The sequence below is a fragment of the Lutjanus erythropterus genome, chromosome 17 (assembly GCF_056507025.1).
Source record: "Lutjanus erythropterus isolate fLutEry1 chromosome 17, fLutEry1.hap2, whole genome shotgun sequence".
Classification (NCBI taxonomy): domain Eukaryota; kingdom Metazoa; phylum Chordata; class Actinopteri; order Lutjaniformes; family Lutjanidae; genus Lutjanus; species Lutjanus erythropterus.
This window is the reverse complement of record NC_139333.1, coordinates 30,623,592-30,642,609: the sequence shown is the minus strand read 5'-3', so window position 1 is coordinate 30,642,609 and position 19,018 is coordinate 30,623,592. Positions and strand designations below refer to the sequence as shown.

The following is a 19,018-nucleotide window of genomic DNA, read 5'->3' as shown; positions in this document are numbered from 1 at the left end:
GAAAGTGCTGAGCACAGCTGCACTTCAAACAATACATGACAATACATATTTAACAAGACAAACAATGTACACTGGAACAGTATGGTAAAATATATACAACTTAATCGAGGGATTATACGCCCTGTCTCTGTACCTATGCCAACAGTCTTGGTCTACAAAGAAAGTGAATTCTTTGAGCCAGTTGAGCACGCAGAAAGTCAATGTGGGTGCTCCATTTGAAGTTATTACCCATATTATTTCTTTGGTTTTGTTAGTATTAATAATGAGGTGTTGGCTGTCACACCAGACTTTAAAAAAGGCCTTTTTTTTACACCAAGAGGCAGTGGTCAGCAGACTTAGAATGACTGTATCATCAGGGAATCTGAGGACATGCTGTAGTTACCTGGCTTTCAGCTTCTGCATTCAATTGTGCACGATGTGAAGAGAATAAGTGAACTCCTGTGCTACAGTGTTTGACTTCAGAGAGAGAGACGGTGAACTTCACCTGCTGGGACCTGTTTGTCAAAAAAAGAATAAAGCTATTTAATAACAGAAGGACTCACTTGTATGTCATTTAACTTCTGTACAAGTATGTGTCGTTGGAGTGTGTTAAAAGCTGAGCTGAAATCTACAAATGATCAAATGATGTGTTCTGTGTATGTACTGTATATATGTATATATTTTGGGTGTGGAAGTGTGTGTAAAAGTGTGTGTTTTCAGTGGGAAATGAAGTTGCTCTGCAGTTTTTTAGCCATCGGTGAGCGACAGAAGATATCTGTGACTGACTGGGTCAATGATTGTAAGTGTATCTGTTCTTTCTTTGTGTGTGTAGGATGATGAGGTGGTCCTTCAGTGCTCAGCCACCATCCATAAGGAGCAACAGAAGCTCTGTCTGGCTGCTGAAGGCTTCGGAAACAGACTCTGCTTCCTCGAGTCCATCTCCAACTCCAAGGTACTGATACAAGCTCTTATATACTCCACTGGTATATCTCAGGAACAACAGAGTGCCAGTCAGGTGACAAGTAAAAGGAAGAACTCAAATAAATGAGCAGACACATTAACATAAACAATACAAATGCCTCTATAAGAGACATGAGGGGTCACTGAATGTGATTGGTATATCACATGACACATCATTCACATACTCATTATAAAAGTCACCAGATCTCAATCTAACTGAACACCTATGAGAGATTTTGGAGCAACATGTATACACTATCCTCCTGAGACCCTGTGTCCACGTATGAGGACATTGCTGCACCTTACACTTCATTCTGCTTAACTTAGACTTTTTGTCCTCATTAGTGGACACTATTGTTCCATCTAGTGGTAGCCAAAGCACAATATAATTATCAGTGTAAAAATAAGATGCCAGCAATTTCTGTAAAAACACTCTATGTTAAAAGTGATGGTGATGAATTTGATGGTTAAAACTTGATTACATGTGCTTAGCGAGGGCTGTGACCGTATGGATCTTTTCCTACTGTGGCGACAGCATATGGTTGGTTGCAACTGCCTTAAAAATTGCTTTTTATTGGACTTCATTGAAGCATACTGTCCTTAGTGACTGATGTTGATGCTAACAGCAGAGCAAAAACTTAACACTAAGTTATCACTGTGGCAGTAAATGTACAGTTCAGGTTATAGTGTGTCAGGTAATAAACACTGCAGCTTCTCAACACCAAGAAAAGTCTTGTCTGTTGTTTCTAAACTGCTGAAACAGTGACAGGGTTAGCATTAATGTTTACATTTATGTGCCCCAGATGTTTGGATCTATTTTTCAAGTTGTTTCTACAAGGGTTATTGTCACTATTAATCAATCTGTTAATCATTTTCTCCACTAATCAATTAGTTGGTTGGTCCATAAAATGGAGAAATCAGTGTTAAGTGTCTTGTTTTGTCCACTACTCAAAGATAATTAGTGTAGTGAGTTCAGACTGGAGTAAAGAAACCAGAAATTTTTCACATTTTTTTCTTAAAAATGACTCAAACTGATTATTGATAATCAAAATAGTTGGTGAATAATTTAATATCGAATCAGTGATTTATCATTGCAGCACTATTTAGATGTGTTTGCCATTTTGTTTTTGTGAAAGCCATGATCAGTCATTGAAATAACCAGTTTTATACTTTGTTACACACCGAGACCTTATTGTGTTATACGGTAAAAAAAACCCATTGTCCCCATATGAGGTCATCAGCTAAACAAGAGAAATTAATATGTAGAGGAGATTCAGACAATGTGTTCAGTATTAAGTTGTGCAAGTGTCTTTTTCTTTTGCCACTAATTTTAGTGCTGAGGTTAACAGCACCTTGTATTCTGTAATAAATGAAACTGTTAAAATACTTTGAAAAAAGGAGGAATGAAACATTGCCAGTTAGTTTCTCAGTTCAGGTTTATGTAGGCAGCGAAAACTACAACTTCTGAGCAGTTGGTGCACAACTAAGTGTCAGCACTGCTGGACATCTCTGTCTCTCTGAGGCAGTGGACAGTATTAGTCCCTGCAGTAGTAATTATAGCAATATTACAGTGACTAACATCATTTGGTCACTACAGGCCACTGTAAATTAATTGTTGACAACTACACATCAGTCTCTATGGGAACATTGATGGGATGTTTCCCCTGGTTGCTGCTGTAGTAGGTTATAATTACTGTCAGATGTGAGCAGTGATTTGACTGGAGAGATTTCCTTATGTGTGATGATTATAGATGATTATCATCTCAGAGTCCTGTGTGTTATCACAGGAAGACAGTTTTGGTTATGCTGAAATTGAGAAAACAGTTATCTTAAAGGGACAATTCACCCAAAAATCGAAGTTTTATATTTTACATTACGTGTAGTGCTGTTTATCCATCTAGATAGATTTGGTGTTAGTTGCAGAGCTTTGGAGATATCAGCTGTATAGATGTCAGCTTTCTCTCCAATTTAATGGAACCGGATGACAGACGTGGGAAGTAACTAAGGACAAATACTTTCTTACTGTGCCTAAGTCTTTTTTTCAGGTATCTGTACTTTACTTAAGTATATGTTTTTCTGACAACTTCCTGCATTTACACACAAATACAGTAAAATGTATGTTATGTATTATACATAAAAAAACTAAATATAACAATATGAAAGAGAAATTACCAAAGCTGAAAAAAGACATAAAATCGTTTTGCTTTTATACTTTTATACTATACATTTGAGATCATGTACTTTTTCACTTCTTCTTTAGTAAAGAATTTAAATCAATACTTCTTCTTGCACAGTATGTCTTCTTCTTCTTTACACAGTATCTGTACTTCTGCTTGAGTAAAGAATTGCCTCCTCTCTGGCACTCGGCTTGTGGTACTAAAAGCTGCAAAAAAAAAAGCTGTATTAAAATTTAATTAATAAAATTAATTAAAAACTCAACAGCAATGTCTCTTTCCAGAAATCGTTACTCAAGACAATCAACACACCTTATTATGAGCAGTTTCATACTGGATCTAGGAGTAAAACAGACCACAAAACTCGAAATCACATTGTTTTTTGGGTCAGCAAAAGAAAAAAAAAAGAAGTGGTGGGATTAGGGTTAAATTATATAAAAAATGCACTTGGTTAATGTAATGTAATAATAATGATGATTATACTAATATTAAAAATTATATGTATTATAATCATGTGTAATAAAAATGACACTATATCAATAATAATACAGTATACCTTGAATACTATACTATACTATACTATACTGTATTATACAGTACTGTATTATGTATATGCTATATTACATGTAATAGATACTTATACACTGTGCAGTATAATACACTACTACACTCTGTAGTCTGGATCAATGTCCTGCCCACAGTACTATCTGATTGGTTAAAAGTCATGAGTAATAGTGAATCAACACAGACGCAGTGTCATAGGCAGAGACACAGAGCTGCTCTGGTGAGCTGAGAGGAGCTGTGTGTAGGAGTTAAGATAGCAGATATCACCAAAGTTTCTCTAATTATCTTATGAACTGTTTCTATGACGACAGCATAGTTACACCAGTGAAAATGCCCCGAAATCATGGTCAGGATTTCACTTGAGGTGATGTAACGGCTTTTAAATCAGTCACTCTTCACTGAGGTGCGCGGCAGAGTAAAACACAGCAACATCTGTCTTGCATTTCGCTGCAACTCTGCACTGAGACTTCCAGTGTTATTACTAGTATAAAAAGAAAAAAAAACAGCAACAGTAAAAATATGTTTCACACTATGATGGTTACATGTAGTCTGCAGACCACGTGCATACCAAACTGTCAGGGGTGATCCATACAGAACATGGGATGACTGTGATCCATTGTACCCCTAGTTGGAACTATTTTCTTTCTACCAAAATACACCCACTTACTGTATCACAGCGCAGCAGGAGGTGTGCATCTACTTATGGACAAGAGGTTACGCCATTAATGTTCACATTCTGTGCTGTCACAAGTACGAGCCTCTTGTCCATAAGATGCATGTTGATGATACAGTTGGTGTTTAGTAGAAAGAAAATAGCTCCTACATGAAACTGCTCACAACAAGAACAGTGAAATATCACTGCTGTTGCGTTTTTCAAATGTATTTTTTGTCAGACATCTCTACAACTGATATCTCCAAAACTCTGCAGCTCACACCCAAACTGTCTAGATGGATAAACAGCATTACAGATAAGAGCAAAATATGTATGTATGCTATACTATTTGGAAGAGGAAGAAGTGTGAAAGTTACTCTAAGGTTTTGTTTCTGTGAATACACTCAATATTTTCTGTTCTCTTTTGGATTCATGGAAGATATGAATATTTTGTTAGTCAGTCACATAATGACAGATGTCTTTCACCTTGAAAAGAAATCTGTTTGTATTGTTTTCAATGTAATCAGTGACCATATTTTAGCAAAAAATACACACACACACACACACACACACACACACACACACACACACACACACACACACTAATTTATGGTATTTCCAAAGAAAATGGAGCATTACTTAACCACAATGTCAACTACTCTCTAAACTTCAAGCAGTGAAAACGTGCACTTGTCCTTAGATTACTCTGTTTTACAATGCACCTGTTTGATACCGAGGTCTTCTCACTTTTCTTCTCTTTTGTCCTCTATTTCATTTGGGTATCACATCTCTGTGTTATTTCATTTCATGGTAACACCAGATCATCTTATTTCTTTTATGATTCTCATGAGGACTACTTAATAAAGACAGATGCTGCATGCAATCATAGAGTTTAAAATTTGAGAGCTTCTCATTATTCAGAACTGGTCTTTACCAATCAGAACCGTCAAAGTTTTTGATTAAAGACAGCTGATCACTCTCCTGCAACGCCGTATTAGGGCTATAAGCAGGGAGGGGGACAGTATTCAGAGAAATATAACTCAGAATTTTCAAGTTTAAAGTTGTGAATTTCCAAGAAAAAAACTTCTCTGAGAGTCAAGTCAGAAATTTATGAGAAAAAATAGCTTCACGTTGCAAGGCTCATCACTCCACAGACAGTGCTTGCTTGATGACCTCATCAAATTATACTCTGCAATCAGATTTAGCAATAAGGAAATACTTAAAGATTGATTAATTTGATGATCTTTCGTATTGAATTGCCCATTGATGTAACTGTTGATTTACCTTACGAGGCAGCTGGATTTGTGAGATCACATGAGAATCTGTCTTGCCAGGCTTCAAGTTTGTGTCAGCACAAAAAGTGGTGCCACTCAGCATCCTAGCAGGGACTAGTCTCAGCTACAGGCGCGTGGTGTTAGATGTGACCACAGTGAGAAGTGTGCATGGAATCGATAACTGAAGAGAGCCTTTTATGTGCAAATGTTCTTAAAAAAGAAAAAAAAAATAGGCTACCAACATGCTAACTACATACTTCAGACTGTGACTTGTTGTTGCATTTCCTCTTACTATTTCATATGGTTCATTGATCTGATTGGTTGAAGTTAGCCAGTGTTAGATGTGATAGACAGGTGGTTCATCCCATCAACTGCCAAGTGTTTTTTATTTTTTGCATACCCTTTTCCACAGATCCGATGTGCCATATGTCCATTGTGTCTCCTTCTCTGAATAATACACATTTCCCGGCTCCATATGTTGTCTTTTTGTTTGCTTTCTATTCTTGTTTTGTTTTCTGTCCTTGTTTGATTATTTATTTTCATTTTATACTCTGTAAAGAGGCCATGGGTACCTTGAAAGGCACTATATATAGTTACTATTATTATTATTATTATTATTATTATTATTATTAACATTCATTGTTAGCTAAATCAAACTGTTTTTAGAAGGATATTGAGTTTTTGTATTGTGTTTTGTATAAAAGTGTTAAAACATGTAAAGGTGAAGTCATCATCAGTGTGTGTTGTTTCAGAATGTGCCTCCAGATCTGTCCATCTGCACCTTTGTGTTGGAGCAGTCGCTGTCGGTACGAGCCCTTCAGGAGATGCTGGCCAACACCGAGGAGAAGGCTGAGGGGGTGAGTGTGAACAGACACACACGTTAAAACACACACACACACACACACACACACACACACACACACACACACACACACACACACACACACACACACACAACATGGAGGGGGAGATGAATGAACGTCCAGTAGGTTGTTGTCAGATCAGGTGAGGCAGCAGTCTGATGAAGCGCACAGAGGAGGAGGTGGGTGACACAAACAGGTCACTGATCTGCTCATTCTTGCTTAAAGTCATCTGCACTCATCCTGACGTCAGGTGGTTTCACTAATGCTCAAATCAAAGGTGAAGGCTGCTGATCAGTTTCCATCAAGAAGCTGTTTTCATCACACAATATTCACATTGTGTTTCCAAACAGTTCCTCAGAGTTAAATTAGTCTCCAATATCTCTCCTCCCAAACAAGAAGAAGACAGCATCATACTCTATCACTACTTGATACAGTTGATTATATTTCAGCATTTACATTAGGCCAACGTCTAGAATCATCTTTGCAGCATTTGTATTAGTTTTTACCCCATGTTACTGTAACAGCAGATCAACATTTTCCTTTTATGGTTTTTTAAATTCATTTTATCTTATCCGTGTTTTTTGTGTGATGTGAAACATACTGTAAACTCTGATTTTAGAAGGTGCACTATTCAAATACATTTTATCAGTGTGACATGTCTGCTATCTCCTGCTGCCTGAAGAGTAACAAGCCAAAACAGTGGAAAAGGTCTGGCAGTGAGTGGACAGATGAATGCTAGTTTATGCCAGTTGGTAAAAATGTTTTTATTTTATCTTTATTTTTTTTTTAAATGGCAGTCTACTGGCAGTATTTTTTAGCCTAGACCCTATTACCCATGTTTTTGTGTCCAAAGCCTCTTTCACACGTCGTTCCCAGTAAATCACTGGAAATATCTTTCAGGCACCACTTGTTATTTTAACTGTTCATACATGCACCTCCATTCCGGGACTTTCTTGTCTCGTGCCTTTTCACATAGGACATGGCAATGCCGGTAATACTGCAGGTGGTGGTGGTGGGGATGGGGTGGGGGTTAATAGGAAATGTTCTTGCTGTCATTCACAACACAGCTTTCCAGGCACGTTCACTGTAATGTTGGTAGATCTTGAGTCAAGAGTGCAGGTTTCCCAGAAAATCAATTCTGGCTCTCATTCATATATGACGCCTTCTTGGGAAAATGCTAGAACAATGTTGGGGAAGGCTGTGTGTGCGAATGAGGCTCAAGTGAGTAATGGGACAGTTTTTAAAACTGATCTGGTATTTAGGGAGAGTGCAGCGGCTGTCAGAAGCGAAGCTGAGTTGCAAAAGTAAAATAATTTTGTTTAACCAGAAACCGACTGTATCGCTCTGTTCCAAGCAACCAGACTCCACTGACAAATACAGTCATTTTACCTCTCTGGATCCTCCACCGCCTCCATCAGTCGGTTTGTTTGTGTTCTTGTTTGACTTTTAATGTTTTAAAGGGTTAAAAACTGGTCAAAGCAGTCGTAGAACTGAGAAGTAAAATTAATGTTTTTATCAATTAAAGGAGAAATATGTCATAAATTTAGTGTACTAAACCATAAAATGATTGTGACATGTGATCATAGATTAATGAGACAAGTTGAAGTTAGTAAGTTGAAAAAACTATCTTCTGTGACAACAACACTGAAGCCACCAGGTTCTATTCTGGTCTGGAGTTACTGTTTTTGTTTTAGCCACACAGTCCATTTCACATGTATTCACTTTATATGGAGCTAAAATTGTGGCTTTATTAATATTTTTTTAGAAGGACTAGATGTTTACAAAATTGGGGGCCATCATGGAACTTTTTCAAAAAGAAATTCTACTATCATTCATTTCATATAAATTACAGTACATTGTTTACAGAAGATATCATATCATGATTATTTATCAAACACAGAATTGGCAAAATGAGAGTCCTAGTTGTAGGTAATGAGCTGAGCAATGTTAATTTAACACTGAGGCTAATAAGGTTTATAGTTCACACTTTTCTCTTTGTTTCTCATTAATATGGTAAATAGAAGAATTGTGAGGGTAGATTTCAGCCACAGGGTTTTATTCCACATATGCATAATTAACAGTAGGGACTGGAACATTCATTGACATAATGTTTTATCTGAATTGTTCAAGCGAGCAGCTTCGATCATGTGCAGTTTAAGAGGAACTGCACGGAGCCGCAGTGCAGATGTAGTGTTGTTGTGCTGGAGGAGGATCTAATAGAGATGGGAGTCATGTCAACTTTCATCATGACTTGCAGTTTTTTTAATGAAGTGAGGGGAGGGTTATTAATTTCTGCTTTCTCACTGTCAGCAGCCATCAAGTTCAGAGCCCTGAGACACAGTGACACGCACACTCACACACACACCGACACACACACCGACACACACTCTCACAGTTTTTATGAACACTTACATATTGAGTCATAATGGATATTTATCTGGACACAAACCTTCATGCACTTGCACCAAAACACACACAAGCACACACAACATTGTGCATATAGAGTGACTGAGGTAAACATATAGCACAAACAATATGTGTGTGTCTGTTTGGAAGCCTGTGTTTGTAGTGTTGCTTCATGAGAGGGCTGACAGTGCTGAAGCCTGGAGAAAGATTTCTGTGTGAGAGAAAGACTTTCAGTCAGAGAGACGACACACAGAGCAAGAGAGAAAGTTCAGGTGAGTGTTTTAGAGGAATGTGTGTATCTCTGTGTGTGTGTGTGTGTGTATTGTTCATTAGTAAGCCAGGCATATTCCAAAAGCATGAGGTGAAGCGCGAGCAGCTACGTGTTCTGCATACATCATACACAGACCAAACAATAGGGTGTGCTCCAAAACCTGACCAGCACAGCACTGCTGTGAGCTTTCATCTTAGACACACGAAACAGCAGTGGTGGAAAGAGTTCTGAAAATCTGTACTCAAGTACAAGTACTGGTACATTACTAAAATATTACTCAATTACAAATAAAAGTACAGATGTCAGAAAAATACGCAAGTAAAAGTAGAAAGTAATCTTGTAAAAAAGTTACTTTTTAACCTTTTATTTTGAACATATCATTAATAGAAGCATTCTGGGAGGAGTTCCTGTTCCTGTTTCTCCAGATCTTCACTCTAAATGAAGTGGTCACAGTCAACTCTCCAAATTCACATTGCTGTTTTGTCCATTTTCCTTAACCAATAGTTGAAAATGCTAACAATCAATTAATCATTAATAATTATAAGATACAAAACACATTTTTTTCTCCTATTCTCATTTTTTTTTGTTTTTCATCTTTTTCTTGTCATTTTAAGTTTCCTTATTCAACAAATGGCTCCGCCAGACATTACTGCCATTTCTAGACTATTGCTTAATCAATACATTTTAATACATTTATAATTGATTAACACATTTTTAATTGATTAAATTCTAAGAGGCAATTAATGATGATGGTATCCTTGTTTCAAACCTGTACTGCTGCAGTATTTGGTTTTTATGTGTCATTGTTTTAATTGGCCTGTATTGGACACAAACATGCAGCTGAAAGGTTTTAGTATTAATTTAAATTGTACTCAGTACTCAGTTATGATGGTAAAAGTACATAGTGTAATGCATACTTTACTACAAGTACTACAAGTAAAACTACAGACTAAAAATCTACTCATTAAAGTACAAGTATCCAAAATAACTACTTAATTACAATAATTTGAGTATTTGCAATTAGTTACTTCCACCCCCGCAAAACTGCTCATGCTAGGTGGAACTGACCGCTCTGTGCACGGCGGTGGAAGATGTATTCAGATCTGTTACTGAAGTAAAAGTAATACCACACTCCACTATAAGTAGAAATCCTTCATTCAAAACCTTACTTATGTGAATGTGTGTAAAAATGTTCCCTGTCAGTGTTTTACTATTATTATGAAGAACTGTAATCTGAAAACTAACTAGCTGACAGATGGATGTAGTAGAGTAAATGGTGCAATATTTTCCCCTTAGGTAGTGGAGTACAAGTATAAAGTATCAAAAAATCTAAGCACTCAAGTACAGCAGAAATACCTTGAATTTGTACTTAAGGGCAGTACTTAAGTAAATGTACATATGACTATAAAAGTAAGCAAAATATTGCAGTAACCAACAGCATCATAAACAAAACCAGCCTATGGCCTCTGGTGGTTATTTCCACATGGAAACATGCTCTAATGTCTCTGCTGGGATCTAGAAAAAGATGAACCTCAGTATCTCCACCTCTTGCTGCTGCTTGATTATCAGCTGATAAACCATCAGTGTCACACCTGCACAGGTGGCAGCACTTCCCTCTTTGCAACTGCATAATAAGTGGCATGACAGCATAACTAAATGGAACACAGCCCGTGTTTCATAGGCAGTTATACGTTATATCAAACTATTAATTTAAGTGAAATATGCTTTAGCAAAGAGAGAAACTGTTTGAATGCTGATGGTGACAGATGAGATATCATGTCCTGTGTACTGATTAATATAAAAGGACAAAATCCAGGACGTGGAGGCCTGGTAGCTCAGTTGTTAGAGTGTTTGCCCCATGAGTCCTCTGCAGCGGCCGTGGATGTCTTTCTCCCACTCTCTCTCCTCCTTTCCTGTCATGTCTTAAGCTGCCCCACAAAAAAATATTTATTAAAAAAATCCAGGAAGTCTTACTTGAGTTATAGAGAAAACCACAGGAAAAAAAACACTAAGACACTCTGTCTTCTGGTGAATGAGCTCTACAAATTTACACAAATTTACACAGCAAAGGCAAACAAACTAATATTAATTTATTCACATTTGAATCTCAGAAAAGTACATATGCATATAGTCTTTTTGCTTATTATTATTATAATTATTCAAATTTTCATTTGATTTTTCATTGAAAATTAATTGAATTCATTGCTGGTAAGCTGATTTCATATACTGTTTTATATATATATCTTAAATTGTTGAATGTTATTATTCTATTGATATTTGTTGGATTTCTATCAGAATTTGATATATTTTCACCTTAAATTTATTTGCAATTGCTCCATTTTGGGGCATATATGTGTTAGGATGCCACCCACGACTGATTGTGTTTTTAGACCCTGATGTGGACGTAGAGTCGATACACATAGGTCCTTACTCGAAGGATAAATTTATATTGCCATTTCACCAGAAGACAGAGTGTTTTTTCCCATGCTTGTCTTTATAACTCAAGTAAGACTTCCTGGATTTTGTCCTTCTTTAGATGTCTCACTAGAGCACCTGTTAGACAGGCCATGCAATGCTTCTTTCTCCCATGATGAACTTTGAAAATACACTGGTCACACATTACTGCTGTATTTATTTATTTTAGGCATTTAAACCAACCAATCCACACACGTGTCCCCCATCTTAAAACACAAGATATGCTTTGTTAGGCAGAAACACATAAAGAACAGGAAGGACCAAAGTGTTAGATGTTTCAATCAGCTAAATTAGCCTCGCCTAACATATGTCTCAGGCCCCATTTACACTTGTCATTTTAAGAGGCAAGTCAATGGACTATTGTTTACACTGAGCCACATACAGTGTGTGGGTCTCTGGTCCTTTTACACTTGTCCTGTCAAGTGTCTTGTACCTGGATAAAATCCAGATGTGATTTATAGTAATACGCATTCATTTACACATACAGTACATGCATCTCTGTTAGCCAGATCATAAATCTGATTATAGTCTTTCTTTGTTTTCATAGGCTGCACACAAAACAAAAACTCAAAAAGAATAACTTGCACAATTCAGCAGCATTTTCTCCTCCATATTCAAGCTTACAAAGTAAATGTTACACTTCCACAGTACCACAAGGCACACTCTAACATATTCCACTTCGATGTTCAGTTGCACAGATGTGAATGGCCACTGCATTGTGCCAGTGAATTACATTGCAGTGTGAACAACAAAAGAAAGATGGATGTCTGCCAGACTCAACCTGACTGACATCAGACAGACAGACAGACAGACAGACAGACAGACATAAACAAGCTGCTGTTGGTCTGAAAAAGCTTTTATAGTAATGATCATCCTGTCTGACCCTGAATCCTGTTCGTATGCAGCTGTTCTGCACTGTGATGAAGATATAAAAGCTGACGGGATCATTCAGCACTATCCCAGGGTATTATGTCATGTTCATGTGAAGTAAAAGTAACGAGGTGAGGGTGGTGAAAGATGAATGATCACTTCTGTGAATTCAGGCAGCACTGAGATTTTGCTAATTTCAGTGCTGACTCTTTGCAGCACAAATTAACCTGTGGTACATTTCAAAGCTGAAGTAATTGATGGCTTGTTAAACTTAACTTTACAGCACTGGTGGCCCCAGGTGCCCCTGTGTTTGATTTAAAAAAAACCCTGCCCTCTTGGATGCCCTACAAGTGAAAAATGTTGATAAGTGCCCTTTAGGGTGCCATTATAGAGGATAAAATATGAAAAAAGTGTCCTCTAGGGTACCGTTCTAGTGGAAAAACATGAATAAGTGTCCTTCAGGGTGCCCCTCCAGTGGAGAAAATGCAATGCAGTGCCATACTGGCTGCCCTACATGCTGGTTCTGTTGAGATGTTGTTGTACTTTATATTTGTAATTAAACAATTTTAATTTAAATGAGAGACTGGAACTGTTTCACCATGAATGCATCATGATTTTCGGTGTTCTGTTGTCCCAGTCTATCAGGGCTTTACATTAACCATAACCACATCAAGATAAAAACAAAATCCTTTATGAACTATGGTAGAATTGTTTCCATTGACAGCACAGATGAAACTGTATTCAGCTGAATATCAGGGAAGAGGAGAGAAATGCTTCTTAAATTGAAGATGAGACGTTGATGTCTCATTTTGGCATTTTGGGAAGCTGAGCTTAGCATTCCCTCATCCTTGAGTTAGATTGTTATATTACTTAATATGCACCCTGAGAAAACAAGTTTAACTTTCTATTAAATGTCACTATAGGAACTGTGAGAGCCAGTGTGTCAGAGGCAGATAAACTCAAAGAGGAGGCTGCTGTCTTCTGAATAGCCTTAAAGACTTCTGGGGATAAACCAGCAGCAGTCATGTTCAGCTTCTTGTGGGCTTTTTTAAGAAGTAAATGGATTTGAACACAAAGATAGAGCATTGCATCACTTACACACGCTCCATTTAAACAGGATTTAGTGTGGGATCACGGTAACAGCACGGGGAGGGCTTATTGAGAAGTGTAAGGTTGGGTTTAGACTTCACCATATTGGCTCGATAATAAGCCAACAGGCAGGACATCAGGAACGTCTTTTGTCCTGTGTAATGTAAAACCAAGGCTTTACTTGGGATGCCTCACAATGTCCCAACAGAAAGACAGACATGTTAGAATATTTGTGTCTTCTACAAAAAATTCCACAGCCTGTTCCAAATGTTGACCAATAGGAGCACAGAGCACTCAGAGCAAAGTGAAACAGGTTGATGGTGCTGTGAGGTGGAGGCGTGAAACAGGCCTTCTCTGAATACAAGACAGTCAATATCATATACACCACCACTGTTTGCTCTTTTCCTTTCTCCTCATGAGTCGGTCCCTTGCCCCTCCTTCACAGTGACAATGCACAAAGATATGATGGGTCAGGGACCAACATGTAGTCTCTCATGTCTCTTGGCCACACAGGAATTTAAACCTCTATAACCAGAGGTCTGGGCTTGAGTCACATGACATGGACTCAAGTTACAAATTTGATTGCTCGACTTGACAAAATCAAAGAAAGACTTGCAACTCGACTTGTACTAACACCAATGACTCGTGACCTCACTTGGACTTGAACCCTTTGAAAACTTGATACCCTTTCCCAAGCCTAAAGATTAAAATGTCTCTTATTTAAAAAGTGTGAACCCACAAATCAATTCATTTCTCTTAATCTCCTGAATCAGCTAACATTAACACTGTTCATTCCCAGCAAGTTAATACCTGATTCTCCAGATCTGCTTTGTTTGAACCAAACTGAAAACATCCAGTCATGTTTCATGTGGCAGAAATAGAGGTCTGTTTTCTTTTACTGATTGATGCACTTTGAAAATAAGTGAGTAAACTTTGAGCCTCGTTTAAAAGAGGCGGATAAACTGAGTTTACTTGGTTTTACTCCTCACTACGCCCTGAAGTAAATACTAAGAAAATCTATTGGCAAGATGGACGAAACAACAATACATTAAGATGTGAGGTCTGTATTCTGATATCAGTGTAGTATTTTGCCCAAATGGACTTACAAACGTCAAATAAACATATCTCATATTGTATGTTTTATTCAGTTTAGTTTGTCTAATTTTCTAAGCTTTAGAATTAAAATTAGCCAAGAACTAACGTTACTTTACTGACCTCCACTTGGAAAAAAAAATGATATCAAAGATCATTTCATTCATGAAGAAAAACGACGAGATGAACGAAAAAATGAATTGCAGTATACAAATTACACACAGAGACACAACAACTCCCAACTTAAGTTGTTAAACTTGAAGAAGAAGAGTGCATTCTGACTTGTTTAGAACTTGGGACTTTCCTATCTTGACTTGGAACTTGACATGGAACCTCAAAGACTGACTTGAGAGGCTGACTTGTGACTTGCAAAACAGTGAGTTGGTCCTACTTCTGTCTATAACAATCTTGTTGTGTAGCCTGAACTATACATATACAAACAGTATATTGGTCAGGGATGTGCAGGATTACTACATAATTATATGTTGCCACCCTCGCTAGTTGGCACCAGAAATATGGTTAACTGTCATCTCTAAAGTGTCATGCAGCTGCAAGCCACTAGTCAGGGCTGTGGCCCCATCAGACGGCAGCCCCTCTTCCCCCTCCTGCTCAGCGCTTATGCCCCAATTGCCCACACAACCCTGGATGTTTGTATCAGCAAAGTCGGACTGATGACAGCTCGTAAAACCAGCACAGTTTGGCAGTGTTTTCATACAGAAAATGGAAATAAGGATGAATGTAGACTGTGTCAGAGTAAACTGGTGTATAACCACTCGACTGGAGCAACATGTGACCACATTCAGCACAGACACGGACGTTAACCTGCGAGCAGAGCAGCTGCTGCTGCTGCTAGCACTGCTAATGTTAGCCACACTGTGGTAGCACTGTGGCAGACTGGCAGCTAACGTCAACAAAATGATGTCATTTAGCACCACATTCTGTCATCCTTTCAGTCTGAAAAGGTGAAGCATTTAGGCTTAGTTCACACGGCAGTGAAATCCGACCCAAATCCCATCTTTTTGCCTAAATGCGACCCGGGTCTGATTTTTTAATGACCATGTGGACAGCTCAAGTCATATGAAATCTGATTTTTTAAAATCCGACCTGGGTCACTTTCAGAGGTGGTACTATATCGGATACGTGTCTGATATTTTGCAACGGGACAAATTCTACCCATACCCTAACCTTAGACACATATTTTCCTTAAAAATTTGGCAAATACAAAAAAACTCTTTCCATTTTGTTTCATATTGAATCTATTCTCTGAATCAGCCATCCATGTGACTACTTCCATCATACAAAGTTTAACAATATAAACAAAATTAGATCTTTTTAAAAGACTTTTCAGTAAATATTTGTATTTGTTTGTTTGCTGAGAGTAGATTGATACCACTCTTAGACATGAGAGTGATAATCATCTTCTCATTTCACTCTCACAAAGAAAGCAAATAAGTGTATTTCATCATTATCTTTCCTTTTCCAAATCTTCATGTGAGGGGAAATGAAAATACAAGACCTTGAATATATTCACTCAGCTGTCATAACCTCCTCATCCAACAGTCTTATCTGCTGGATAGATGTGTGTGTTTTTATGTGTCGTCTGTAAAATGACTGCGGCAACTTACTTTCTCCTCCTCTCTCTCATTTCCACACAGCATGTAGATGTGGAAATATGGGTAGGTGTGCCTCCACTCGCTGTCTGTGTTCGTCATGGCTGTCAGTCACTGTTCTTATGTTGGTAATACAGTCACTGTCATGAGCATCAGTATTGTGAGCAGTGAGCAGAGCTGCCATACACATTTGTGTTTTTGTTGATCCATTGAATATAAACTTGTTGGAGGTGATGGAGATTTTAGATATGACCTTATCAGTGTTGAGCATCTGTATTGAGAGATGTGTAAGCAGATATAGATGCAGCACTCTGTACAGTTACATTATGTTTGCCTAGGAATCTGTACAGTATATGACACATTCAGTCCTTATATCTTTGATTCAGATAAGGAAAAACTCACCAAAAAACCTATAAAGGATCACTTTGATCATTTTAACCTGGAATCTATTATCCTGTGTTTTTATGTCCAACGGGAATGACATTTTTTGAAACTGGCTCAGTATGGAGGGAGAGCAGCAGGCAGGCAGCAAAAAGTGCTTGTTTTTGCTGCTGACAGGTTCAGATTGCTATTATGATCACTACAAAGACAGACCTTTTTTAAAGACTAAGATCCTTTGTTCAAAATGACCAGATTCCATTGACAAAAACAGTGATTTTACTTCTCTGGGCTACCTTGATTGATTACTTTGTTTGTGTTGTGTTGTGTTGTTTTGTGGTGTTTTTGTTTGCTTCAGTTTTTGTTTAATTTTGGTAATTGTTATTTGTGTTTTTGTGTAACATTTTGTGTTTTAAAGATTTAAAAACTGATCGAGTCAACGGACAGAGGTAAAATTACTGTTTTTGTCAATGGAGTCTGGTCATTTTGAACAGATTGATATAGCGGCCGTTTCTGGTTAAACAAAAAAGAATATTTGTCTTAATTATTTCCATAATGTTGTGAGACATATAGAATAGGTAGCAAAAGTGAGCTCTTTAAGTGGACGTACTTTGACAGCGACAGCACTTTGAGGAATTCCAGAACCTGATCTTGAGATCTGTGCCTGAACCTGATGGGACCCAACAGGTGAGCCTCGTTCATATCCCTGGCAGAGGTCTCTGAGGTAATCAAGAAGCTTTTCGGCAGCAAGGTGCTGGCTGTTATGAGATTCACACTGAAAAGCTGAAGGCTCTGGACATTGTTGAACTGTCTTGTTTGACACACCTCTTCAGTGTTACATGGAGGTCAGAGACAGTACCTTTGGAGCAGCAGGCCGGGGTGGTGGTTTCCCATTTTGGAAAAGTCGGCCAAGAGGGTGTGTTATCTGGGTATCACACTGCTCAGCCTGCCCAGGAAAGTAAAGAAAGTTAACATGTGTTTTGTGGACTAGAGAAGGCTTACAGTGTTGTCCTGTTGTGAGTACTGTGGTAACATGAAGCACCAGGGCCATTGCTACGATCTATCTGGTTCTCGTATAACTAAAGTGGGAGTTGACATGTCCGTATCCTCAGCATAGTCATTTTAAACACCTTCTCAGTGAAATCCTTTTTGTGATTTTCATGCACAGGATCTCAAGGCACAGCCAGAGTGAGGAGAGTGTCTGGTTTGGGAACCTCAAAACTGTCTTATCTCTTTGCAGATGATGTGGTTCTGTTGTCTTTATCAGGCTGTGACCTTCAGCATGCACTGGGGCAGTTTGCAGCCGAGTGTTGGCCAGGATGAGAGTCAGCACCTTCAAGTCTGAGGCCAAGGTTCTCTCCCCAGGTGGGGGCTGAATTACTGCCCCAAGCAAAGGAGTTTAAGTTTTTCACAGAATAATGCAGGTGCCATGCCAGAAAAGGGAGTTAAGCTGGATCGATATACCAGTTGATCTACATTCCAACCTTCCCCTGTGGTCATGATCTGAAAGAAGGATGTTACAGAAACAAGTGGCAGAAATAACTTTCCTCTGTAGGGTTGCCTTAACCTTAGAGCTGCTGTGGTGTTTTAAAAGAAGCCAGTTGAGGTGGTCTGATTAGGATGTCTGCTGGACACCTTCCAATGGACGTTTTGTGGGCTTGTACAACTTGGCAGAGACCCTGAAATTACTTGAAGTATTACATCTCTCATCTGACCTGGGAACAGCTCAGGCTCTTCCAGGGAGAGGTGGAAAGTGTTGGGGAGACGAACATCTGGTATACCCTGCTTAACCTATTTCCACCAGGACCAGACCCCAGAAAAGTGGAAGAAAAATGGTTGGATAGATGGATGGATGGGCCTGGGTGATTATGTTCCTGCTCAGTTTCACTCCTGCTGGCTGCAGTGGTCTCGCTCAATACTGGACCAATTTCAAAAATTGTTCTCCCTATTAGTCACTTAGACACAAAAACAGGAAAATAAGGTCCAGTTTGAAAATGAGCTAAACTTCAATAGAGAAAATATAGAAGAAACCTCAGGAAGGGCAGAGGAGGGACATGTCTCTCAAGACAGACAGACATGTAATAGATATCATATGTACAGAACAGACAAATAGTAAAATTACAGTATAAACCATTCACACAGACAAGAACAAACACACAGAAAGCGAGACGAGGAGAAAGAGTGTTTTTGTATGTTTAGCCTTTCCAGAAATGCTTTGCTTTGACAATATGTCCAGTGTTACATCATGCCAGTAAAGCATGACTAGGCCTATCATGATAACTTCTTTTGTTGGACATTTTTGTCTCAGAAATATTTGCGATAAACATAATTATCATTTTTAGAGTGTGTTATGCCACTAGT

At 38.3% G+C, this 19,018-nt stretch overlaps 1 protein-coding gene across 1 annotated transcript in view; it reads left to right on the top strand.

Moving 5' to 3' along the window:
* ryr2a (ryanodine receptor 2a (cardiac)) overlaps positions 1-19,018 on the top strand; it is a 239,346-nt gene that overhangs the window by 79,633 nt on the left and 140,695 nt on the right. The window contains exons 2-3 of the mRNA XM_084740136.1: positions 812-931; positions 6,356-6,466. Of these exons, the coding sequence (XP_084596262.1) occupies positions 812-931; positions 6,356-6,466 (231 nt within the window). The remainder of the gene's footprint in view (positions 1-811; positions 932-6,355; positions 6,467-19,018) is intronic.